General features: G+C 47.8%; 1 protein-coding gene across 8 annotated transcripts in view; it reads left to right on the top strand.

Annotated features, from left to right (window-relative positions):
- The window catches only part of TMEM94 (transmembrane protein 94), a 47,181-nt gene extending 21,235 nt beyond the window's left edge, over window positions 1-25,946 (top strand). For 2 of the 8 annotated variants that reach the window (XM_036757533.1, XM_036757529.1), the window contains 30 exons: window positions 9,251-9,370; window positions 10,089-10,216; window positions 10,603-10,739; window positions 11,229-11,431; window positions 11,802-11,953; window positions 12,250-12,352; window positions 12,592-12,678; window positions 13,103-13,219; window positions 13,586-13,642; window positions 13,980-14,084; window positions 14,621-14,785; window positions 15,023-15,232; window positions 15,726-16,035; window positions 16,411-16,584; window positions 17,438-17,540; window positions 17,632-17,849; window positions 18,601-18,782; window positions 18,877-19,015; window positions 19,325-19,440; window positions 19,691-19,790; window positions 21,791-21,899; window positions 22,209-22,398; window positions 22,698-22,775; window positions 23,048-23,133; window positions 23,464-23,545; window positions 23,869-24,017; window positions 24,186-24,271; window positions 24,412-24,505; window positions 24,739-24,909; window positions 25,069-25,946. In XM_036757533.1, the coding sequence (XP_036613428.1) occupies window positions 9,251-9,370; window positions 10,089-10,216; window positions 10,603-10,739; window positions 11,229-11,431; window positions 11,802-11,953; window positions 12,250-12,352; window positions 12,592-12,678; window positions 13,103-13,219; window positions 13,586-13,642; window positions 13,980-14,084; window positions 14,621-14,785; window positions 15,023-15,232; window positions 15,726-16,035; window positions 16,411-16,584; window positions 17,438-17,540; window positions 17,632-17,849; window positions 18,601-18,782; window positions 18,877-19,015; window positions 19,325-19,440; window positions 19,691-19,790; window positions 21,791-21,899; window positions 22,209-22,398; window positions 22,698-22,775; window positions 23,048-23,133; window positions 23,464-23,545; window positions 23,869-24,017; window positions 24,186-24,271; window positions 24,412-24,505; window positions 24,739-24,909; window positions 25,069-25,141 (4,044 nt within the window). In that variant the 3' untranslated portion in view covers window positions 25,142-25,946. The remainder of the gene's footprint in view (window positions 1-9,250; window positions 9,371-10,088; window positions 10,217-10,602; window positions 10,740-11,228; window positions 11,432-11,801; window positions 11,954-12,249; window positions 12,353-12,591; window positions 12,679-13,102; window positions 13,220-13,585; window positions 13,643-13,979; window positions 14,085-14,620; window positions 14,786-15,022; window positions 15,233-15,725; window positions 16,036-16,410; window positions 16,585-17,437; window positions 17,541-17,631; window positions 17,850-18,600; window positions 18,783-18,876; window positions 19,016-19,324; window positions 19,441-19,690; window positions 19,791-21,790; window positions 21,900-22,208; window positions 22,399-22,697; window positions 22,776-23,047; window positions 23,134-23,463; window positions 23,546-23,868; window positions 24,018-24,185; window positions 24,272-24,411; window positions 24,506-24,738; window positions 24,910-25,068) is intronic. The other 6 variants (XM_036757534.1, XM_036757531.1, XM_036757536.1 and 3 more) reach the window with 5 other exon arrangements.
- The last annotated feature ends 5 nt before the right edge of the window (window positions 25,947-25,951 follow it).

Below are 25,951 nucleotides of genomic sequence, written 5' to 3'. Positions count from 1 at the left end.
TACTTTTGCCGTACAGCTTTAATTTACACCTTAAGCCATCACCCTTCGATCAGGAGATAGGTAGCTTTCTTTGGTCAGTATTCTAGAGCAGAGTCCAGAAGACAGACTGTGGCCCTGCCATATTGTGTAGCCTTGAAATGGTTTTTACATTTTAAAATAAAGTTTTATTGTTTTGACCCTTGGGCTTCAGTTTGCCTACCTGTGCTCCAGTCTTATTGGGTCATTGCATAGATCAGAGTTCTTAAGTCTTTCAAAGTAGTCGTGTTTCTTTACAAAGTTGTTGTTTCTGTATAAATTATTCTCTTGGGTCTTCTCACTTCACTCTAAATCAGATTATACAAGTCATCCCAGGTTTTTCCCAAACTGGCCCATTCATCATTTTTTTACAGTGCAATAATATTCCATTTTATTCATATAGCATAATTTGTTTATCGATCCCCTCAATTGGTTGTTATCTCCTTTCTTTCCAGTTCTCTGCTACCACAAAAAGAACTACTATAAATATTTATGTACTTATGTACGATATTTTTGTTCAAAATACTTGGTACTTTTTCTTCTTTTGTGATCTCTTTGGGGTATGGACCTAATAGTGGAATTGTTGGGCCAAAGGGTATGCACGGTTTACTGAATTTTGGGGTTTCTTTCAGCAGGTAGATTCTTTCTATTTTCACTTTGCCTTCTAGTTCTAATAAATCTAGGTAATTTTCTTTTTATGATTTCTTGAATTTAGATTTTTTTTGTTCTATTGTGGTTTTCAAGGGAGCCTGATAATTCTTATATTTCTTTGACCTATTTTCAAGGTCAATTGTTTTTGATAGTGAGTGCCTTATATTTACTTATATTTTTATATATTTGCTTATTTTTTTTCACTCTTCACTTTGTTCTGTTCTTTCCTCTCCAACCACCTATCGGACATTTTGAACTAGATGTCTCCAAGATGGAGGCCTCCTAAGTTCAGTATGTCCCAAACTTACTGTCTCTCCACAGTGAACTTATTATCTTTCTTCTCTTTTCATGATTCTCAGCCAGGAATTGCTTCCATCCTTGGGGGTAGCCCTGATAGGCCCATGCCAGTCTTAGGCCTTCTGTATAGTACTCCTCCTTGCCTCCACCCTTCCCCCAATGTTGGCTCTCAGCAGCTGAGCTAGGCCTGTCTCCTTCCTTGACTCCTGGTGCAATGAGGAGTACACAGCTGGGTCCTAAACCTGCCTGTTTAGTGATCTGTGCTTTAGGGAGGTCTGTGTCTGGGAAGCTAACTCTGGGTCTCTGTGCTTCCCCTCTTCTGGGCCAAGAGGATACTGGACCTGGAGGCTTTGGGCATTCAGGCCCTGACCAATTCCATTTAGGAGATGGTCTGTCTGGTGGGTAGGGGATTTGCTAAGGCCAAACTGAGAGCCTTAAGCTTGTCATTCCCATCTCAAGCGGTAGTTGTGAGGCAAGGGAGCTTGGGACCTTGGTTATTTCTTTTCTGTCATTGAGTCAGGCTGTCTTGCTCTGCCTCTTACAGAGATAGCAGGGAAAGGAGCAATTGTGATATTGACCATGGATGCCATAGATGTATTGAGGGGCCCCGGAAGAGGGAACTCTATTCCCTGAGAGACTCCACATGACTGGCAGTCAGATTTCTGCTGGGAGCAAGGTCCCAAAACATGGGCCGCTGTTTCAGAAACTTGTTGCTCTTTTGATATATACGTTACACCAGCTGTGACTGGCCATCCTGCTCCTCTTGGTCCCCAAGGCCCAGCAGTGTCCAGGCTCTCTAATGGCAAGACAAGGCTGAGATAGAGAGGATTCTGAACTAGGGAGTCTTTTGATAGCCTCTCTCGTGTCGTTATCTGTCTGCGCTGCAGCTGGATTCTCTGCAGCAGAGCCTCATATAAATCTCTCCATTTTTTCCCAATTGAGTGTAAAACATACAACATGGAATGGCGGGGGCAAAGAGAAGGGTTGTTTAAACTGAAAAGTGCCACTGTGACTAGAGCAGATGGGGTTCTTCTGCTTAGTTTATAGATCCTCTGTACTAATCATCCATTTCCCCCAATAACTTCTCTGAGAGACTGAGCTGGGGAATTTGAGGTTTCTTTGGATCTGGTGGCCTAGGATGGGAGAATGGAGATCTTGCCCAAATTGAGTCCTTAAAGCTAGGGCAGATTTTTCTGTCTCCCCAATCATTTGGCCATTGGCCTCTATAAATAAGAATGGTAACCCTGGGAATGTGTTGAACCTCAGGTTGAGTTTGCAGACCCAGGTTCTTATTTCCAAAACAAACTGTATTCTCTCCCTTGCCATGGCCTCTCCAGAGGCAACTTAGAACTCTCCGGAGCCCAGACTCACACTCTGATCTTAGAAATGCCAGTAGAACTTGCCTGCCTGCCAGCAGATTGGCATCCTCTGCTGTCCCAGATCCAGCTCTGCCCTGGACCTTACTCTGGCCATTTGGTCACAAGTGACAGGATTAGCCCTTGGAGAATATAAAGATGCTTACCCCGGTGCTTCAGCCCTGAAACTAGTACCATGCATGTGGTACATTAGGAGGAAAAACTCGGGCAAAAATAGGAAGAGACAACGGGTTGACTTGTAACATGGAGATCCCTGCTGAAGATGGGGTGAGATATTGCCACTTACTAGTTGTGAAGTGCTCCCAGTTAGATGAGTTTGACTTTGCTGAAAGGAGAAATGAGATCTGTGGGGAGCAGTTGGGCACAGAAAGCTGTGTTTTCTCCTTACCACCAGCCTGTGCGTGCGGGCACTTTCTTGGGAAGGCATGTAATTATAGAACGCCTTGTTTTTCCTTTGCTGTGTTTTCCTTAATAGCCAGTCTAGAGATTAGTGCCCCAGGCTAGACACAACACAAGCAGGTAGGGGCATGGAGCAAACTCTCACAGATACTTTCTCTGCTTTCTGCTGGAGCCTGACTGGCCAATCTAGGGATTGGAGCTGCCCCAGCCTACCACACCCACCACCGTAGGGAAGGAAATGGGATGTCCAGACACTACAGAGAGAGGGAGGTCAAAGAGAGGTTGCTGAGGGGGTAGAGTTCCTGGTGTTGGAGGTGGGACATTAGTCCTTGTTTTGGGTTTTTGTTTGTTTGGTTGTTTTTTGTTTTTTTTTTTGGAAACAGGAGACATGCTAGACTTAAAGATTTTTCAGTGCTGGGAAGTAGTTAAAGGGAGGGTCACAGATCTTTGATCCCTAAAGAGAGAGATAGAAATACCTAGTCAGAGAATGGGCTGTGTGCCAGCAGCCCTGTTTGTATGGACTTAGCTTTTTCTGTGCCTTTTGTAGCTCTCTTATCCTACTGTACTGGAAATTTAGCTTTGGTCCTCACTTCAGACTTAGGGGCTCCCTGGTGAAGTTTTAGCTCTGTGGGACATGGATGTCCCTTCTCTCCTTTTCTTCCAGTCCATCTATATCTCTCCTCTCTTTATCCAGTTTTCCAATTACTGGTTGTTGGTGGCTTCCCCCATATGACACTGTCACCCTGGCCACTCTCTCCAACACTGGATGCACTTTGTCCTACCCCTTGATATACTGCTTCTGGAGGGTAAATCAGAATAGTCTTTGCTTCCCAAGGAAGGCTTCCTTTGCTGTCGTCACTCAGCAGTCTTTGTCCCTTTAAGGTTCCCTGCATTCAAATTTTCTGCCTAATTCAGAGCCTACTACTTGCCTTTCAGCCCCCAAGTCTTTCTCCCTCCTTTTTAGGGAGTTCTTTGCCTGATCTCTTCTCAACTCCTGCCTTTATGCTAGGGGACATAAACACTTCAATCTTACAATTCCTGAATTTCCTCAACTCCCATGACTTCTCCATTTTGCCTCAACCACACACATAGATAGCCAAACCCTTGGTCATGTCACAAGGGCTTCCATTTCAATAATCAAAACCCCCCAATATAACTTCCTATCATTCTGCCACCTATTCTTCTACCTCATTTGACCCTCCAATCCCTCCATCCCTCAGTATGGTCCCAGGCCATCACCCTACTCCAACCTCACACACTTCTCTTTCCATTCTCAACCCTATAAGTTATCCAGTTCACCTCTACACACACTGTCTTCTACTCTTGAGTGCCTTGTTCCTCTGTCCTGTCAATTCCATGTCTTATTAAGTTCTAATTCTAGGTTATTCACACCATTTATCTCCTTTACCCCTACCCACATGCTGCTGAATGGAGCTGGGTAAAGCCATGCAACCTGACTGACTGGGGCTATGACAAATTTATGTTATTTAAGCCCTATTACTTCTCCCTAATTTATTCCCTATGCCCACCACTTCTCTCCTCCAGGCTCCCACAACATCTCTTCTGCCTCCCTCTCAGCAGAGTGCCTTGCCCCCTACGTTACATAGAAAATAGCTCATTTATCATAAGTCCCCTCTTCTCTTCTCTCCATCTCAAAAGATCTTGACATTATCTCTCACTCTCTCCTTTATTCCAGTCTGATGAAGAGGTAACCTTTCTTCTAGCCAAGGCCAACCTCACATGAGTGATCCCATCCTCCTTCTGATCTTTGAACTCTCCTAATCTACCAGCTCCTTCCCTGACACCTTCAGACATACCCAAGTCTTCCCTATACTGAAAAAAAAAATCTTCATTTCATGACCATCCCCTAGAGCTGTTGTCCAATACCTCTCTTCTTTTTCCTGGTTAAACTCCTAGAATAAGTTGTCTGTTCTACTTTCCCTCCTTTCACTTATTTCTTAGCTCTTTACAATCTGGTTTCCAGTCTCTTTTTTGAAAATCCTTTCATCTAAGTCCACAGTGATTCAGTTGCCAAATCCAGTGGCCTTGTTTCAAACCTCATGTTTCTCAACCTCTCTGTAGTAGTTGACATTGCTCACTCATGGATACTTTCTTTTCTCTAGGTTTTTGTGGCACTCCTAGCTGTCTGGCCATCCCTTCTTAGTCTCCTTTCGTGGTTCATCATTCATACCATACCCCTTAATTGTGAATATTCTCTGAAGCTCCGTTGTGTGTCCTGTTCTTTGTCTACACTCTCTCACTCAGTGACTTCATTAATTTCCACGGGTTTCATGGTCATCTATGCACATGACGCCCAAATCTATATATCTAACCCTAGCCTCTTTCCTGATTTCCATTCTTTTACCTACACCTGCCTCTCAGATATTTCAAACTGAATGTTCCATAGGCATTTTAGACTCAGCACATCCAAATCAGAACACATTGTCTTTCTTCTGAAGCCCACTTCCTTCTGTACTTTTCCATTTCTGATGAGGACCCCACTGTCCTTCCAGTCATCCAAGTTCTTAACTTTGGTTAGTTAGTACCCTACTCTTCCTTACTCCATATACCCAATCAGTTGACAAATCTTGCTATTTATGTCTTCACATCTCTTGTTTCTTTTCTGTTATCTCTTTTTCCTCTAAATCCTCTCTCATCACCTCTCTTTCATGTTATTACTATAGCCTCCTGATTAATCTCTCTGGCTTACATCGCTCCTCTCTCTATCCTCCACATAGCTGTGAAAATAATTCTATTTTCTTTTTTTTTAATTTAGTATTTTATTTTTCCCCAATTGCACGTAAAAACAATTTTTAACACTTGTTTTTTTTTTAAATTGAGTTCCAAATTCTCTCCCTCCCTACTTTCCCCCCTCATTGAGAAGGCAAGCAACTTGATATGTTATATATGTGCCGTCATGCAAAACATATTTCCGTATTGGTCGTGTTGTAAAAGAAAACACAGACCAAAAAAACAACTAAAGAAAGTTTTTTTAAAAAAGTATGCTTTGGTCTTCATTCAGACTCCATTATTTCTTTCTCTGGGCATGGATAGCATTTTTCATCACAAGTCCTTCAGAATTGTCTTGGATCATTGTATTGCTGACAATAGCTAAGTCATTCACAGTTGATCATCGTACAATATTGCTGTTACTGTGTACAGTGTTCTCCTGGTTCTGCTCACTTCACTTTGCATCAGTTCATGTAGGTCTTTCCAGGTTTTTCTGAGAGCATCCTGCTTGTCATTTCTTTATAGCACAGTATATTATTTCATCCCAATCATATGCCACTACTTGTTCATCCATTCCCCAATTGATGGACATCCCCTCCATTTCCAATCCTTTGCCACTAATAAAAGAACTGCTATAAACATTTTTATATATAGGTCCTTATCCTTTTTGTTTTTGTCTCTTGAGGATACAGACCTAGTGCTAGTATTGCTGAGTCAAAGGATATACATGGTTTTTTATAGACCTTTGGGCATAATTCCAAATTGCTCTATAGAATGGTTGAAACACTAACAGTACATTGGTGTCTCAATTTTCCCACATCCCCTCCAACATTTGTCATTTTCTTTTTTTGTCATATTAGCCCAGGGCTGGGGAATTTGTGGCCTCAAGGCCACAGGTGGCCTTCTAGGTCCTTGGGCCTTTTGAGTAAGTCCAAGTTTTACAGAATAAATCTTTTTATTAAGGGGATTTGTTTTGTGAAGTTTGGATCCAGTCAAAGGGCTGCACTTGAGACCTAGAAGGCCACATGTGGCCTTGAGCCCCAAGTTCCCCGCCCCCGTACTAGCCAATTTGATAGGTGTGAGGTGGTACCTCAGAATTGTTTTAATTTATATTTCTCTAATCAGTAGTGGATATAGGGCCTTTTTTCATGTGGCTCTAGAGAGTTTTGATTACTTCTGAAAACTACTTGTTCATATCTTTTGACCATTTATCAATTGGAGAATGGCTATTATTTTTATAAATTGGATGCAGTTCTCTATGCATTTGAGAAATGAGGCCTTTATTAGAGAAACTTGCTGTAAAATTTTTTTGTGAAAGTAATTTTCTAAAAATACTGGTTGGACCATTGGCTCCTGTTTTCTCAAGGAGCAAATATAAGTTCTTCTGTTTGACTTTTAAAGCCTCTTAACAACCTGCACCCAGCCTACCTTTCCAGCCCTACAATATTATATCCTTTTCTGGTGGTGCTGGATACTGGAAGGCTGGGCCTAGAATCAGGAATATGTGGTTTCAAATGTCGTCTCAGATGCTTCCTAGCTGTCTGACCCTGGGCAAGTTACTTAACCCTTGTTTGCCTCAGTTTCTTCAACTGTAAGATGGGTATAACAGCAATGCCCTCCTCAGAGGGTTGCTATGATGCTCAAATGAGATAATGTTTGTAAAGGTACATAGCGTAGTTCCAGGCTCATAGTAGGTGCTGCATCAGTGTCTCTTCACCTCCTTTCTCATGTTCTGTAGTTCCAACTAGCTTTCTGGCTATTCCTCCCATATGATGGTCTTCCATCTTCAAGCCCTTGCGAAGTCCACTATGCCTGGAATGTACTCCCTCCTCTCCTCCGCCTCTTTGCCTCGTTTCCTTCCAGGCACCACTCAAGAGCCACCTTTTATGTAAAGCCCTACCTGATTCCAAAACTGCTGGTGTGCCATATCTCCACCCCTCCTACAAAAGAACTTACCTTGTATTTATTTTATATGTGCTTATTTGTTGTGTGTATTGTCTCCCCCTATAAAATGTAAGCTCTTTCAGGGCAAAGACCCTTTGGGTTTCTTTTGGCTCAGTGGCCCCAGTACCTAGCACAATTCCTGGTATTTCTAATTGTTCATTATTTGGTTGGTTGGCTATTCTTGCTGAGACTTATCATTCTGAGCTCTAGCATCCCTATAAACTGTGTTTAAAGCCTCAATATATGTGTAGGTGGAAGGCAGAGATACAAAGGCAGAGGACACGAGAGGTTCTTGGTTTCTAAACCTGAATCATTTGTTCAAGGCTGGTTATAATTCCACTGTCTCTCCTCCCTGAGGTGGGATACATTTCTCTTGCCCGGCCCTCCAAGTCATCAGAAGCTTTCCCTTGGTGCCCTTCTTTATTCACACCTACGCTTTGTTGATTTTTCTCTACTTTTAAGCTCGGCAGTGAAGGGTTGGATGAGACAGGCCTTGGTCTCAGCTGGCACTTTCCATGAAGCCTAAACCCATTGCCAGGGTAAATTCCAGGATCCTCTAGTAGGAGAATAGATAAATGCCTTGAATGTGGACTCCCTGCACCAATGGCCGTTTCTTCTTTATAAATTTTTTAATTGATAATTTTGTTTCAGTCCTTATACGTGGTCTTATTTAATTCCCCACAATGTATATAGTTTCTAAAATCAGTTAAGGTGGCTATTTCTCCATAAGCTAAAGTAATTTGTGTATCCCCTGTGGGAAGATGCAGACCCTTTCCTCGTAATCCCCTAAAGCCACTGTGGTAAGCTGGGATGTCGTTTGGACATATTTGTTGGCGGGGAGCCAGTGCAGGCTGCTGAAAGCTTCCCCTTCTGCCCCTCCATGTCTAAGAGAGTGTATTCCTATTTGACCTCCTGTGCCCAGATGGAAAGGAGTATGAGTTTTTCCACCCATTTTCCACCCATTAACGGATACTTGTCAAATTATTTGTTGTGGGAGGGAAGAATAGGGGCTGTAAGGAAGGAAATGGGAGGGGTAAAATGGACTTAATAATGTAGGCATCTTGGTTAGATAGGTCTGCAGGCAAGTGGTAGCATAAGTCACAGGCTCTGCAGTGTAAAGGAATCTGAGGGGGCTGATGGAGATGGCAGGGTGCCCCAGCGATCCTCTGTGCAGGATCACTGCACAGGAAATCTTGAGTCTCATTTGTGATTGCTGTGTAGGGTCAAGGGTCCCCCGCTCTACATAAGCTACCTTCCCTGGCTTATCAGTCCCTTCATCAGGGGTATTGCTTTCAGACCTCCATTTATTTTTTTTAAAACTTAATTCTCTTGACACATTTTGTTTGGGCACAATAGACATTTCCCAACAAATGCCCAAACAAACCCCCTTCCAGAGTGTCTTCCCCCATGTTAAGTTTGATGTGTCCTTCCTTTACCTTTGACAGGACTGGTGCTGTGCTAGTGCCAACCATTGTGATTTGAACGGAGCCTCTCCAAGTGGACTTTTTAAATTGCTGGAGTCATTGTGTAGATCATACATTGATGCTCCGTAGCTGGCCCTTGGCAGTCCTCTCTCTTAATGCACTTGTGTTCTCATCTCCTGAGGGCCCTCTCAGAGCTGTTGAGACCTCATTTCCGTCTGGTCTGGAAATAGGGTAGGATTTTTTTCCCAGCAACCAGGGACATGGGATGCAGCTAGAATTTTCTGGGGACCTTAGGTCTCCCAGAGTCTGTTCTTACAATGTTGGACTTAGGGAAATGCAAGCATAAACAGCCTCTGGCAGCGACCTGAAGGGTTTCCATGAGGTGGTTACAGTGCTTTGTGCTTTCTTCTATAGGGCGATCCTCCCTTGGCCCTGGGCCTATCTACAGGTAAGGCCCTTGGTATACTGAAAGAGCAGCTGGAGGCCGTGCTGGAAGGGCACCTAAAGGAGCAGAAGAAAAGCCTCACTTGGAAGGTGAGGTTCTCCCCTCGTTTCTGTAGTGGGATACCAGCCCAATGCTGCCATTGCCCCTTCCTCCCTTCCACACTTAGGCAATAGTAGTGTGTAGTGGAAAGAACCCCAGATTTGGAACGGAACACCTTCCTTCAAACCCCAGCTCTGTTATTTGCTGTCTGCGTGGCCTTGGGCAAATTCCTTAACCACTCTGCTTCTTAGTTTCCTGCTCTGTAACATGGGGGAGTTGGGCTCTGCTAAATGATTTCAAAGGTCCTCCCTAGCCCCAGATCCTTTGATCCTGGCCCAGCCAATTGAGTGGGAAGATGCCTGGGAAGTTTATTTGCCAAAGGGAGTATAGGGTGCAAGGATAACCTAGTAGAAGCTTAAGATGTGGCCACTCTTACCTTTCTTCTAAGGCTCTAATGGAGTTTATAAATCTGGACCTTTTCACTGGGCACCATTGTTAAAAGCCTAAGGGTAACAGTTCCCTTTTAGTGGTTCCCTGGATCCTAATCTTCTTAAATATTGGACCCCCGCTCCAGTAACAACAGGCTGGTCTCCACCTTAGATCATAGCTTTGAAAGATGAGAAAGTAGGTCAGGGGCAGGTGTGTGTGAGAAGGGGGCTAGATCCTTAAGTAGAAAAGGGTCTTTTCTTGCCCTGACTGACTCCTTGGTGCCCCATTCTGGCACCTGAAGCCAGCTGCTGATTTGCAACATCTCTACCTACTCCTTAGGAGATATGGAAAAGAAGCTTCCTGCACCATGGTAACCGCTGTTCCTGTTTTCACTGGCCGGGTGCCTCCCTGATGCTGTTGGCAGTGCTGCTGCTGCTAGGCTGCTATGGAAATCAACCAGCCGGGAGGTAAACAGAGGGCCCCAGTGGCTACCAGAAAGAGGTGGTTCTCCACCTGCTTTTTCCCCCTCCTGTTCCCCTTCCCAGTCCCAAAAGAAAGTTTCTACTCTCCCATCCATAGTGCTGGGGAGCTCAAGAATTGCCCAGTGAGCTAGGGCAAGTGAGAACAAAGGCTAGTGGCCCCTGAGTTACTCCTTGGACCAGGGTCCTGAGCTGTATGGAAATCTCTTCTATTCTGAGACTGAGGCAATCTGAATGTGGCAGCTTCCTCTAGAGGGGCAGGGGGTGGGGGGTGAAGTTAGGGTGGGAAGAAGGAAAATACTTCAATCCCTGGGGATGAGCTGGGGTGGAGGCTCTGCTCATGGCACCTCAGCTACCTAGCTCTCTCCGCCCAGCCATGGGGTAGAGTTGGTGAATGCCACGGCACTTCTCCTGTTGCTGCTTCTGAACCTCATCCTCATCGGGAGGCAGGAGCGACTGAAGCGCCAGGAGGTGGAGAGAAGGCTTCGAGGGATCATCGATCAAATAAGTGGTAAGGACGAGGAGTGATCCTTCATGGCAGCTGGTGAAGATGCCCTGGGATAGCAGAATCTTGGACTTCTCGAAACTCTCTTACTGCCATCCAGACCTTTGACCACCTAGGCTGGCAGCAGGTTTGCCTTGGTGCTTGTCCCTGCCCTAGTCCGATTCTCAGAGCTAGAAGGTTAAAGATTAAAATTAAATCAAAATATGAGATCCAGCTCTGGAGCTAGCGACCCATGATCCTTTGTAAAGATTGTATATGATGAAGTGTCACTTGATTGGTTCAGATGGCGGGGATTTAAGCTGTGCCTTGAAGGATGATTCAGAGTTGAGTACATACTAAGATGTGGGAGAACATTCCCTGAGATAGGCAAGCAAGTATGAGTGAAGGTGGAGAAACGACAGTGAGCTGGTCGGGTTTGGAGCAAGTAGAGATTGGTCCGATTCACCTGGAGAGTTGTCAAAGATTGCATTGCTGCTTTCCTCCTCTTCTTTCCAGACGCCCTCGGGGATGGTAAGGAGGTCAGGTGGCCAAATGCCATGTACCCTGATCTTCACATGCCCTTTGCCCCTTCCTGGTCCCTGCACTGGGCCTACCGAGATGGACACCTGGTAAATCTGCCAGTCAGCCTGCTGGTGGAGGGAGATGTCATTGCCCTGAGGCCAGGTCAGGAATCCTTTGCTTCCCTGAGGGGGATCAAGGTAACTCAGGGTTTTTCTTCCCCTTTCCTGGGGAATATTGTGGGAGTAGTGGGAGCATATCAGAGTTGATTCCTGAAGCTTCAAGGCCATAGCTAGTTCCTCAGTTTCTCAGCAGGGTCTTTGGGCAGGATAGGGCATGGTCTACTATTTATTACCTGTCTTCTTATCCCTGCCCTCTCCTTTCTCCTGTCTTTAAACTGCCAGGAAACTTAAAAGGCCCTATCCCAACTGCCTGTTTGCTTCCTGATATCCCCATTACCCTAGGCAATCTCTCCCATTGTCAGGGATTGTATAAACTAGGCTGCTGTAGGGCTGGCTGGGCACTGACACTTTTGTCTGTTGCCTCAATCTCGCCCCACCTTGCTGACAGGACGATGAGCACATTGTCTTGGAGCCAGGTGACCTGTTTCCCCCCTTTTCTCCTCCTCCCTCTCCACGGGGGGAAGTGAAGAAGGGACCACAGAACCCCCAACAGCACCGGCTCTTCCGGGTTCTTAAGACCCCTGTGTTGGACAACATCAGGTGAGGGGGATGCTTCCCTTCTCCCATCAATTTGCTCTGTCTCCTACTCTTATCCCGAGGGAAATTTGTTAGCTCAAGCACTTTCTCTGTTCTCAGTGTGGACTTTTTGGAGACATTGGTCACTGGACTGACCACTGTGCCAGGAGAGGGGCTTGGGGGACTGCTGGGCAGGGGTAGGATTAGAGACTGGCTATTTTGCCAGCTAATGGTTCTGTCTGGGGGCCTAGTGACATATGCATGTGACATTTCTTGGCTACTTGGATGAAGCCTGGAACTGAGGCTTCTCTTTCCCTCAGATGGTGCTTGGACATGGCCCTGGCTCGCCCAGTGACTGCCCTAGACAATGAGAGGTTCACAGTGCAGTCAGTGATGCTGCGATATGCAGTCCCTGTGGTACTGGTGAGTGGGAGGAGGGGAGGGTGGGTCGGCCGAGACAGCCAGGGGCAAGATGGATTGGGCAGACATTGTCTGTGCATTAATTTCAGGGGCTAGATGGGGATGGGAGGCAATGTTGCCAGGGGTCCTGAGACGTAAGCAGGCAAATTTCGGGAGAAATGAAGGGCAAGTGTGTAGAGTGTAGGCTTTGCTCCTCATGCTGAGGAGGCTGGAAGGTATTGAGAGTGTCCTTTTCCCAACAGGCCAGCTTCCTCATCACTAATGCCCTGCGCTTTGTGTTCGGTGCTCCGGGGATCACTTCTTGGCAGTATACCTTACTCCAGCTGCAGGTAGTGGATTCCTTCCTTTGAGCCTGGTTCTTTCTTTGATTCCACCTGTGGGGTCCTCTGATATACCCCTCACCAAAGAGCAGCCTTTGCTCAGATTTAGCCCAGGTGTGCAAGGATCTTCTCTATTGAGCTACTCTGATGCTAAATTTTTTTCTTGTGGGGTGTGAAATGGGATGGCCAAGAGAAGGCCATCTTTCAAATATGAAGTGAAGCCAGAGTCTCATACCTAAGCTCCTACCTGAGTTGTACTCCTTTCACGGTCAGAAAATCCCTTGTGTTGGTACTTGCCGCCTACTCTGGACTGCTGGGATGCTATACCTATGGATTGGCCACATAACTAGAAAAATTCCTCCCTTCCTTTCCCCTCATGGGCCAGTATGATAGATCTGTAGGGTATAACAGAGGCAGATTTTTCTTTCCTCAGGTGAATGGTGTCCTGCCAATCCTCCCACTGTTGTTTCCAGTCCTGTGGGTACTGGCCACAGCCTGTGGGGAGGCCCGAGTCCTGGCCCAGATGAGCAAAGCCTCACCTAGCTCCCTGGTAGGTCTTCTAAGCTGGGAGCCCTACAGCATCTGAGGTGGAGAGGGAGGAAGAGAAGAAGGGGTTTGGCTGTCTGCCCCAGGGATGTATCTTAGGCTCCAGAATCTGGCTTATACACTGGGATCAGACCGCTGTGTTGGGTGTAGTTAGTTAGCCCAGGAGAAGGACATAACGTGAGTTTCTGTACCATTAGTGATCCTCCCCCCACCCCCCAAGTTCTCTTTCCTATGGGGACTACAGTGTCTATCATCTTCCAGAAGAACTTAAGACTAGCTTAGGGCAGGGTTCTGGTTGCTGCCAGCACTGGCTACTGCTCCAACATATCCTTTCTCTTTCACTGATAATAGCTCTTATGTCTTGATATAGTTGGCCAAGTTTTCAGAAGATACTCTCAGCAGCTATACAGAAGTGGTTTCCTCTCAGGTCTGTGAACTAGAATGGTGATCTCCTTACCTTCAGATTCTTACTACCTTGTGTTGTTCCCTCCCCTAAACCCTGGGAACTTATTCTCCTCTGCCTGACTTTGACCCGATCTTCCTCTCCTTGGGCCTCTGTAGCCTAAAGTCCCTTTCTTGTGTGGACGGAATCCAAGCCTTTTCCCCTAGTCTTCTGCCCCTGAACCAGAGAAGCTTTGCTTTAAACTGATAATTCTCCATCCCCCTCCTCCCCTAGAATTCTCCCTTTGAGCTGTAGGGTCGATCCCCCAAAATCTGAGGCCCCAAATCCTCATGGTCCTCACACTGTCTTCTTTCTCCACTAGGAAATGCTCCGCTGCATCTGGGGACACTTCCTCAGGGTGATCCAAGGAAAGTCATCGACGCTGAGCTACAGCTCCAGCCTGCTGCACAGCTTGGGCTCTGTGACGGTGAGGGTCATCCCTGGAGAGCTGGGGGAGGGTGCGGCACTGTAGGAACCCCACGTTTGGAGAGAGAAGCTCCTGTCTTCTGATAATAGTAATAATAATAGCTGGCGTCGGAAAGCACTTTACAAATAAATCTCACTCGACCCTGAGAGGGAGTGGCTGTTATTGTCCCTGTTTTACAGATGAGGAAACTGAGGCACACAGAGGTTAAGTGATTCACATAGCTAGAAAGTGTCTGAGGTGGGATTTGAACTTGGATCTCCCTGACTCTAGGGCCAGTACTCTAGCCATCGCACCCCCTATGTTTTCTGCCCCTAGACCAGAGAAGCTTTGCTTTAGACTGATGCTTCTCTATTCCTTCCCTCCCCCGGAATTCTCCTTTGAACTTTAGAGTCCTCACGACTTGCACGATGCCTTCTCTTCTCTGTGGTCAACAGGCAGCTTGTGCCCAGATGCAGGAAGATGCTTTTCCCTTTCTTCTGCCACTCACAGAGTCCCGTGCTTAGGCACTTCCCTTATCAGACCCCTTCTTACTACAGGTGCTGTGCTGTGTAGACAAGCAAGGAATCCTGTCCTGGCCCAATCCAAGCCCTGAGACTGTCCTGTTCTTCAGCGGGAAGATGGAACCACCTCACAGCAGCCACGAGGACCTGACTGATGACTTGTCCACCCGCTCCTTCTGCCACCCTGAGGTAGTGGAGGAGGTACGGCCGGGCCGGCTCCTGTAGGCCCAAATTTGGGCCAGGCTGTTCAGCCCCTGGAGCCTGGCCAGTGGCCTCAGGGAGGGTGGAAACTGACTGGAGGCAGTGAGTGTGGCCCCCAGGGAGGATCAAGGAGGGTAAAAACATTAGAAGGAACAACAGTCTTCTCTAGTTAATGGGGAGGAAGAAGGGAGTCCCTGGGGCCTCTCTCTCAGCCCTCCCTTTTCACATTTTCCTTAGCCCCATGAGCGTGACGCTTTGCTGTCTGGTCCCTTGAATGACACCTTGCACCTCTCCAATGAGCAGGAAAGGGGTGACTGGCCTGGGGATGGTCCCAAACCACCTGAACCTCACTCTCACCGAAAGCTGCATGGGCGCAGTAAACATCCCTCTGGCTCCAATGTGAGCTTCAGCAAGGACATTGAGGGAGGGGAAGAGGAGCCATTTAAGGTGAGGGGAGAAAAAAGAACAGGGCAATTCTGTCCTTTCCTTTACCTGTCTTCCAGAAAGAAGAAGCCAGTGGGGCCCTTAAAATCTTTTTTCCAAGTGAAATGATCTTTTAACCTTTCCTTATCTCTCCTCCTCCCCCCTTAGATCATTTCACGCCTTTCTCCTTTGGTTTTTTTTCTAGTGGTTCTTTATGTCCTCTTTGAGATTCAGGGGGCAGGACTGGAAGAGGCAGAGAGGGAAACATGGAGGGATGATTGAGGGAAGAAGATCCATGACATCCCTCTGATCCTTCAGACTGCCTCTGGGGCAGGGAGGCCTTGAGCTTTGACTGACTCTCTCTGGCAGAGTCCTGAGAATCCCCTTCCCTGGAGCTTGGGAGGAGGGTGAAGCCTGGAGCAGTCTCACCTTTGTCTGGGCCAGACTGATGGATATGTTTCCCATTTCTCCCTTCCTCCCTCCCTCCCTCCTCTCCTGCCTGAACTGCTCAATCCAGGCTGTGAGCGAAGGGGATGCCTGCGAGGCGGATGACTTTGTATGTGACTACCACTTGGAGATGCTGAGCCTGTCTCAGGACCAGCAGAATCCCTCCTGCATCCAGTTTGATGACTCTAATTGGCAGCTGCACCTCACCTCCCTCAAGCCCCTCGGCCTCAATGTGCTGCTGAACCTGTGCAATGCCAGCGTCACTGATCGCCTCTGCCGCTTCTCTGACCACCTCTGTAACATCGCACTCCAGGAGAGCCACAGTGCTGTGCTGCCTGTACATGTGCCCTGGGGGCTCTGCGAGCTCGCCCGACTCATCGGTATGGAGCCTGTCCTCTCTGCTGGCAGGAGCTGGGGTGGGATGGCCATAGGTGGGGCATGCCTGAATCCTGAGGGGATAGACATTAACCTTGGGAGCTAGCTGAAAGAGGATGGCCTAAGAGCCCAGAGCTCGTGATTCCAAAGCCATTGTAGTATTTGTATACTGTTTGAGGCTCGTTTGTATGATAAAATGAACCCAAGCGGACCTTACTTCTGTTCCTTTCCATTTAAGTGGCCTCTGCTATGTGATTAGGTTGATTTGGTCAGGAAGATAGATGTGTTCGGCCCAGATAGGCTTTAGGGAGAAAAGCATGCCTGAGGTCCCCCTTTGGAGGCCCTGAGCTTCTTTTCCTTCCACTCTCAATCTAATACAGGCTTCACTCCTGGCGCCAAAGAGCTCTTCAAACAGGAAAACCACTTAGCACTCTATCGCCTTCCCAGCGCTGAGATGGTGAAGGAGACAGCCTTGGGAAAACTATCCCGTGTTACCAAGCGGCGCCCACCCCTGAGCCATATGATCAGCCTCTTTATCAAGGACACAACCACCAGTAAGCCTGCTATCCCATTGTATCCCCAAGCCAAGTCTTCCTTGAGGTGGGAAATGGGGCCCATATACTCCAAGCCTGTTACCAGAAGGGAGATGATGTCTTCCTTTGTAGCCAGCTGCCTGGCTTACTGCTCCTGGTCACCTGGGCAACCTGTGGAGAAGGTCTGGCCATTGTTGGCTCTTTCTAGGGAGGGAAGGGGAGATGAGTCCCTGGATTCCCCAGAATCAATCTGTAGCAAGAATTGGGTAGGCTTTAGCTTCGTGAAGGTATACCTGTCAAAGTGGACACGTCCTCCAACATTTCAAGTTATGAGGGTCTCATTGGAAATCTAGAAGAGAAGCCTCTGGAGTTTCCCCCAAAGAAATGGTCCCAGCCAATAGTTTTCACTATGGTAGTGCTGCTCTTTCAAGGGAGTTTTCCTGGAGTTGCTGTAAGGACCGTGGAGGGATGAGAGAGGATTGGGGGAGCTATGTGCCTTAGTGCTCAGAGCTGAGGATGTGATGGGGATGAGGTTTGTAACCCTCACCTGGCTAGAGACTTTTAAACACTGGTCTTCCTGTTTTTCTTCGACTCCTGGAGAATGCGAGGCCTGGCGTCAGTAACTAGTGGTTGTTGCTGATGTAGAATTATCCTGGGTGTAGGCTAGCTTCCGAACTGCTTCTGGGTGATGGAGCTGCTTGGCTCCTGCTTTTCCCTTTGGCTCTTTGACACCAGGAGTGCAGCCCATCTTTGTAAAGACATCCTTGTTGCAGAAGCCTCAGAACGCTGGGCCCAAGACATCGGAGGTGGTTGTGGGGGATTTCCATTCAGGAGTCTGGAGCTCGTCTGTAAGTCTTGGCCCTGTCTGTCACAGGCACTGAGCAGATGCTGTCCCACGGCACAGCAGATGTGGTTCTGGAGGCCTGCACAGACTTCTGGGATGGAGCAGACATCTACCCGCTCTCTGGCTCAGACAGGTGGGTGTCTGAGGGCTCCAGGGGTTGGGAGCAGCCAGCCCCACTGCCCTGCCACCTGGGGTCATTCTCTTCTCTTCTCTTTCCCTGACAGAAAGAAAGTGCTAGATTTCTACCAGCGAGCCTGCCTCTCAGGCTATTGCTCTGCCTTTGCCTACAAGCCCATGCACTGCGCCTTGTCCTCTCAGCTCAATGGCAAGTGCATCGAGCTTATGCAGGTGCCTGGCCACAGTGCCATCTGCACCTCCTGCGAGCTTCCTGGTACCATACCCATCAAGCAAAACACTCGCCGCAACAGCTGGAGCTCTGACGGTACCAGGGCAGCCTCGGGGCCTTCTCTTTGATTTCTCTCCTAGGGGAGGCTGAGCCAGTCATTGTCACTGGCCTGGCCCTGTCGGTCTAGAGGGGAGCCTTCAAGGCTGGGGGAGGCTCAAGCACTTGTCTGCCTTTGTTCTGTTAGTATAGTGTAATGGATTTGGAGTCTGATAGACCTGGGTTCAGATCCTGTCTCTGCCACGTGTGAGTGGCAAGACCTTTCACCTGTCTGACACTTAGTATTCCCATCTGTAAGATTAAGGGGTTGGACTGATTTCTTGGTTCCCTTTTAGCTCTTGATGTATGAGGGCCAGCTTTCTATCCCCTGCCTGACCAGAGCCTCTCAGAGGACTGATGCTCCTTTCCTCTTTGACCTACTCATGGAAACTCTTGCACCCAGGAGCTTGGGAATTAAGCAATTTGGATGTATAGGGTTGACTAGGGGAAAAGGACACCTGTGTCCACACAACTTTCTTCCACAACCTACAACTCACTGATGGGTGTCTTTTATTGTCTTTTTTTGTGTTATTTGTGTGTGTGTGTGTGTCTGTCTGTCTGTCTGATTGACTGCATCATGTGTATGCTGATGTTGACTTATGTCTACGTACTTTGCTATGTACATAATGCACTGAATGCCTGCATTTGTGTGGCAATCCAATATGTGTGACTTCCCGTCTGGGTTTTGTGATATTTGGCTATTGTGGCTGTACCTTGGCTGGCCTGAATGCATTGGTTGCGCTGCCTGAAGAAGGGATCGGCGAAGTGATGGAGAAGGAGGATTGTATGCAAGCTCTGAGCGGCCAGATCTTCATGGGTATGGTGTCATCCCAGTACCAGGCTCGTCTGGACATCGTGCGCCTCATCGATGGGCTGGTCAATGCCTGCATCCGCTTCGTTTACTTCTCCCTGGAGGATGAGCTCAAGAGCAAGGTGGGACTAGCCTTTTCCTTCCTTCAGCAACCTGAGGGGAGCAGGCTTCTTCTTTTCTTTTTTTCTCTATTTGTTTCTATTGCCTCTTCCTCAGGTGTTTGCAGAAAAGATGGGCCTTGAGACAGGTTGGAATTGCCACATCTCCCTCACACCAAATGGTGATGTTCCAGGCTCTGAGATTCCCCCTTCTAGCCCCAGTCATGCCGGTTCCTTTCATGATGACCTGCATCAGGGTGAGGACACGGCCTCTTGGGTTTGTGAGAGGAGGGTGGTTAGAAGGGAAGGGGCAGAGGAGGGGCAGGGATTCCCAGATCTTTTCTCCTTGGGGTAACTGCTGCCGGACGTAGCCCCTGTAATCACTTGTTCAAAGGTGTTTCCCCCTGTTAAAGTAAAAGCAGTCCTCAGAGGAAGGGAAGAGGAGACTTCCAGGTATGAAGTTCTGAACTTCTTGAAGGAAGCTCTAGTCACTAAAGACATGGAAAAGAAAGGGTACAAGAAAGCTGTAGCTTTCAACTTGAGGCGATTTGGTTCCGTTCTTGCAGTGTCCCGGGATGATGCTGAGGGGCTTCTGCTCCTGGAGGAGGAGGGTCACTCTGACCTTATCAGCTTCCAGCCTACCGACAGTGACATCCCTAGCTTCTTAGAAGACTGCAACCGGGTATGGTAGCTAGCCTGGCTCCCTGTGGACTGTCCTGGAGTAGGAGGGTACCCTGCCTGCCAAATCCCACAATCTCGCCAGATAGTTGATGTGTGCATGCTTCCAGGCTCATGTAAATTATACCTCTAGTATGATGGGTCGGAGGTGTGGGGAGAGTCCTGGATATTGTTGGGGACAAACAGACTGGAGGAATCTCATTCATTCATTCAGAGCCCCAACCCAGGCCTATTTATATTCCTCTGCCTTGCAGGCCAAGCTGCCTCGGGGTATCCACCAAGTACGGCCACACTTACAGAACATCGACAATGTTCCTCTGCTGGTACCCCTCTTCACGGACTGCACCCCTGAAAGTAAGTCTTGTTGCTTGGGCAACTTAGGCTGCCTTCCTCAGGGGAGGAGTCAGACCCCTTATCTTAAAGTCATTCTGGGGTTGTAGTTCTTACTAGAGTATGGAGAAAGCTAGTGCAGGGCTCAGTAAATTCTGGGGGGCTAGGTGGATATAGTTCTTACAAATTTTATTAGAACACCTCCCATTTTTGACTAATGATCGGATAATAAAAGATGAGTGTACAGGTGAAAGTTGGTGCATTGGAATTCTTACTGGATATGTCAGGTGTCAAATAGGCTCTAAACCTGAGGGAAGTGTGGACCAGTCAGTTAGAGGGCCTGAGGAAGCTGTTTGACTGCACTTTTGGCTGAGCCAGTACTTGAGCCTGGGGCTTCCAGCTCAGGGTAGAGACAAAGCCACTGGGCATAGGGAAGTGGGGGAAATCGAGTTTCCTGCTGTGTCTGCGCACTGCATCTCATTGTCTCACTGAGATCATGCAGGTGCCTCTGGCCATTGTACCATTTTCACATCATATGGGCTTCCTGGCCCCATACCCATTGAGCAGGCACACACCTGCTACAACAGCTGGAGTGACGAAGCAGTCTCTTTCTTGTCTTTGATTTCCCCCCACATGGAATGGCCTCCACTGAAGTCTGCTATAAACTATGGAGGGTCCCCTTTCACCTAAGAGAGCTAATACTCCATTTCCCCAGAGAGCTGTTGTTTCCCTAGCATTGTTTCTGATGTAGGATGAAAGGACCCTTCTTCCCCCTCCTCAGCAGGCTAGCTTGGGAAAGGAAGCAGGCCAACCTCCCCGCCAGCCCTACCAGGCTTCTTCTTTTTGCTTTGGATCCCTTCTGGTATTCCTCATGCAGGTTTGATAAAGGAAGGAATTTTCCCCATTAAAGTAAAACTCCCAGTGAGGTTAAGTCTCAAGTTGCAGTGATGTCCTGAAGCCTCTTTTTCTGCCCATCTCTTGGTTGTGTGCATGGAAAACAAAAAAGGAATCAAAACACATATGACCGTTTTATATCAGTACTAAATTTGTCTCCTTCAAGGAGTTGGGGTAGAGTGTTTTCTTTTTTGCTTTTTGAGAATAGTATAGTTATTTTCCATAACGTAGGTATTAATTGTTCTTTGAGGTGTGATAGGATTCTCTTATCTGGACCAGGGTCTCTCCCCACCCCCTCCTTTTGGTGGTTTCCTTACAACTAGTTCAATTTCTTTTCCTTTTTTTCTTCTCGAAATTGAACTGTCCAAGATTTCTATTTGATGTTCTGCTAATTTGGCATTTTACATTTTTGTTTATAATCCTCAATTTTGCTGTCATCTGACTGTATAATTTTTTTATTTATTGTGACTTCATCTCGTTCATTTTAAAATTTTATTAATTTGGTTTTCCTCCTGCTTCTTTATAATATATTTGACCATTTGAAAGCTATTTTTTTAAATGTGACTTATTTAATAAATTTGTTTGGCTCCTATATATTTGAAGATGGCCCCTAGTTCAAAGCCATCTTGTTGAACCTTCTTCTCTCTAGGTTTCTGTCTATGAGGAAAATGCAAACTCTGATCAGCCAGCAGGGTCTTGCTCCACATTTGAGCTTTTTTATTGGCAGGTATGGGAGGGTGTTATGGTAGATATGGGTCATTAGAACTTGGAAACCTGTGGGTTAGAAATTAAATATGTGGTAAGTAGGTGTATATCAATATCTATATCTATATCTATATCTATATCTATATATATATGTGTGTGTGTGTGTGTGTGTGTGTGTGTGTGTATGTGTATATATATATATACACACACACATACACACATATATACATATATATACAGCGTGAGCTGCAGTGGGTGTGCCTGGCTCCAGGAGGGCTATGGGTTACCTACTTCCTCACTCTTAGACCTTTTGACCCAGGGCTAGAAGAGTATATTTGGCATGAATGTCATAGGATCAGGTGCTGGGTTTTGTGAGGGAGTGTCCCAGGTCTATTGTTGACCGTCTCTTCCTTCTCTCTTTTCAGCCATGTGTGAAATGATTAAGATCATGCAAGAGTATGGAGAGGTGACGTGCTGTTTGGGTAGCTCCGCCAACCTGCGCAACAGCTGCCTCTTCTCGCAGAGTGACATCAGGTCTGGATGAGCCAGGACTCCGGGATGTGACCCTGAGGGGTGGCCCCTGTCTTCCAGGGAGGTCACAGGTGGATTGGGTGGTGGTGATGATAGCAGGAGGGGCAGTGTTAGAAGTGGTGGGAATGTGCCTGCTCTCTCCTGTGTGCACTCACTTCATGGCTTGTGCCTGTTCTTGGACTGTGTTTGCTAGTACTTTGAGTGGCCAGCCAGGGAATGAGAGCAAAGGGTCTAGGCCCCAAATCTTGTTAGGAAACAGCAAATCTTTGTAGGATAGGACCTGATGTCTTCTTTCTCCCCTCAACCAAGCAGCATTGCCCTGGATCCCCTGTATCCATCCCGCTGCTCCTGGGAGACCTTTGGCTATGCCACCAGCACCAGCATGGCCCAGGCCTCAGATGGCCTGTCTCCCCTGCAGCTCTCGGGGCAGCTCAACAGCCTGGCCTGCTCCATGGCCTTTCGGCAGGAGGAGAGCATCAGTATCATCCGGCTTATTGAGCAGGTGAGGATCCAGGATCAAGCACAGAGGCCTCATTCATTTTCATCTTTCTTTAGGGCCTAGCATACTGCCTTGAGCATAGCAGGCGTTTCTTAAATGTTTGTTGAATTAGAGCGAGAGGGACAATTGTGCTGTTGGCTCTTGGTTTAGGCTTTCCACCGTGTGCTCAGAGGAGCCTAAGACAAGCCTGGGAACCAGAGGATGGAGGGTAGATAAGGGTCATTCCGGTTGAAGTGATGATTGATTCCCGCACCTATCAGTTCTCCTTCCCACTGATAGATCCGGTGTGATTATCTCTGCAGGCCCGTCATGCTACCTACGGCATCCGCAAGTGCTTCCTCTTCCTGCTGCAATGCCAACTGACTCTAGTAGTTATCCAGGTGAGGTTGGAGTAAGGCAGTAGGTATTGAGGGAAAATAGAAGCCTAAGGAGGGATGGCTGTGGCTGTGAGTAACTTAGATAAGGGTGGGAGCCTGGCGAAGTACTTTCATGTCCTCAGACCCCCTTCCCCCCAGATCCCTCTGAGCCTCCCTTTACAGCAAATGAGAGTAGTGGGGCTAGGTTACGGTGGGGTAGTGCCACAGATCCTCAAGGTTTATCCCCTTTTTCATTTCTTTAATCCTTGCTTCTGGGATTGTTTTCCTCCATCTAGTTCCTTTCTTGCCTGGTACAATTGCCACCACTCCTGGGCACCACTGACATCCTGTGGCTGTCCTGCTTCTGCTATCCCCTTCTAAGGTGAGAAGCCACGTGGCATCCCAAAATGGGGCTTGGTGCTCCTGAAAGCATGGGCTCCATGGAGAACCATGCAGGGTGCAGCTCCTCTGAGGCAGGTGTTCACGGTCCTTTGGGAACTTCTTTCCCATTTCCTTACCCCAACTTCCTAGTGGTTCGTGTGCTACTCCCCTTTCCCCTTATGGGACACCCTGGAGCCAATCCAGGTGGGGATGGTGAGTGTCCCTGCCCTCCCAATGGTTTTGGTCTGGTTTTTGTCATCCCTCAGGATGAATTGGGGAAGTGGAGCTCCAAGGAGCCATACATCCCCTGACCCTGCTATCTGCTTTGCAGCGTCTCCCTGCTTGGGAAGCCTCCACACAGCTCTGTCATGTCTGTAGCTACAGGGAAGAATCTTCTCTCAATCCCCAAGAAGGTAGGTGAGGCAGTATCCCCTTTGCACTTGATTTCAGTCGATTTCTGGGTTTCCTGAGCCCTCAGTGGTGGCAGTGGTGTAAAGTAGATTGGACAAAACTGAAGTTATCTGGAGATAAGGAGGTCTTTATGGGGGGATCCATCTTCTGGTCAGTTAGTGCCTAACAACAAATATCTGATGGTGGGGTGGACATCAGATGCTCCTATACTCTTCATCCTCAGCACTTGGCCATCAGATTGTTTCAGGGCTGAGCAGGAAATGGTAGGATCAGCTTATTGGGGTGGTCCTGTCTCCTGTGAATGATGGCCCCTCTTCTCCCACAGACCCAGCACTACTTTCTCCTCTGCTTCTTGCTCAAGTTTAGCCTGACCATAGGCTCGGGCCTCATCTGCTTTGGCTTCATCCTGCAGAGTTTTTGTGAGAGTGCCCAGATCCGAAACCTTACTAACTGTTCCTCTATCATGCTGAGCAGGTAGGCCCCACCACTGACCCCCCTACATTGCTGGTAACTTTTCCTGTGAGGGGACTCCCTGCTCCTTTACCCTCTAAGAGGACACTGTCTCCCTTTTTGCCTTTTTTACTCTTTACTGCCTACCTCCTTTGCCCTGGTTTATAGCTGTGCTTCCTTCTGATTTGACAGTAAAGCTCCAAATTGGTTTGATGACTTTGCCAATGGGCTCCTGCTGGCCCAGAAACTTACAGCTGCCCTAATCGTCCTACACACTGGTGAGTGTCCTGACCTCTGGGAACTTCTGGCCTGGTTCCTCCAGTTTTGCCAGATGAGGACTGACAGTAGCTGCCTTGGCTGAGTCACATGGGGAATGGGTAACCCAGGCTGTTTTGTCACCCCCCCCTCCCCCCAACAGTGTTCATTTCCATCACCCATGTGCACCGCACCAAGCCCTTGTGGAGAAAGAGCCCCTTCTCCAATCTCTGGTGGACCGTAACAGTACCTGTGGTGTGAGTATATCCAGCTTTTGGGCGGGGCTTGTTCTCTTCTTGAGGGTTGTTGTTAGAAATTGGAAATTGGCTTCTGGATCAGCTGTCTGGGTCTGAGTCAAGGTTTGAGGTAGACGTTTGTGATTTCAGGGGTCACACAGGGATAGATAACCAATGCTTACCCAGCAAAACACTGGGGAGCTGGTAAGGATTGTACCTCACAGGCTCTACGTCTTTGCTCCTACCTTTGTCAGGCTTCTGGGGCAGCTTGTGCAGACGGCAGTGGACTTGCAGCTCTGGACAAACAGGGACAGCCATATTAACTTTGGCCTGGCAGATGTGCCCCTGATCACCTGGCTCCTGGGCTGCCTCTCCCTCATCCTTGTGGTCGTCACCAATGAAAGTGTCAAGTTGCATGAAATCCGGTGAGGAACAACATGAGTCCAGCCCCCTCAGTTTGCCAAATCTGTTCCTCACAACCCATAATGGAAAAACACCCGAGCCTTTCTCTACTTGCCATTTGATCGACTGCTTTCCTTTTTGTCCTTCTGTGTCCTAACCCTCTGTTCATCTTGTGTCATCAGGGTTCGGGTCCGATACCAGAAGAGGCAGAAACTACAGTTTGAAACTAAACTTGGCATGAACTCCCCTTTTTGAGCTGTTGGATGCAGTCACCTTCCTCTGACCTAGCTATCCTCACCTTCCTGGTGACCTTCCACCTGTGCCCTCCACCCCCCCCACCACTTGTGTGTTTGGGCATTGAGGTTGTAACTACTGGAGAGAAGGTCCTTGGGCCCTTTACACTAATACAAGGTAGGAGGAGCAACCAGGGCCTGTGGGCCAAGCCTTCCTGCTCTATTCCTACTAGACTCTAGAGTCTTCCATTTCTCCCTTTACCACATGCTTTCAGAGGAGTCCTAGAGCCCAGCAGGGGCTCAGCCAGTCCCAGACTTTTTTCTGAGCCCAGCCTGGGGTACATTTGAATGAAATGCACCTTTGCAGAAAGGGCCCCTCACCTGAGCCATTTGGCATAGACCCAGACTTTAGGGGCAGAAGCCCCACCTAAGCAATTACTGAGCTCCCCCTTAGGTGGTGATACTGAATGCAGGGGGTATTTTTGCCTCATCTTCCCATCCCTGACTCCACAGAAGACAGTAGCCACAGGCCCCTCCCTTAACCCTGTCTTCCCAGGGCTGGCGTATGGCTTCTGAGCCTCCCTCCAGCCCTCCCCAAGCTATGAGAGGAGCCTGCAGTTCCTGCCTTCCTTTCTCTGGGACTGAAGATGGAGAGCAGCCTGGTCACACCCCTAACAGCTGGATGCCACTGCAGGCAGGGTTCCCAGCCCTTCCTCCAGTGTCTTTCCTATGTGAGAGTGTTTTTACTGGTGTATATTTTCTATCAGAAATGAGCCTTTTGGAGACGAATGTAAAAACTCCATTTGTATTAAAACTTGTAAATTGAATCTGT

The sequence above is a fragment of the Trichosurus vulpecula genome, chromosome 4 (genome assembly GCF_011100635.1).
Source record: "Trichosurus vulpecula isolate mTriVul1 chromosome 4, mTriVul1.pri, whole genome shotgun sequence".
In the NCBI taxonomy this organism is placed as follows: Eukaryota; Metazoa; Chordata; class Mammalia; order Diprotodontia; family Phalangeridae; genus Trichosurus; species Trichosurus vulpecula.
Note: the sequence above shows the minus strand (reverse complement) of the source record. Positions and strands in the feature narration are given on the sequence as shown.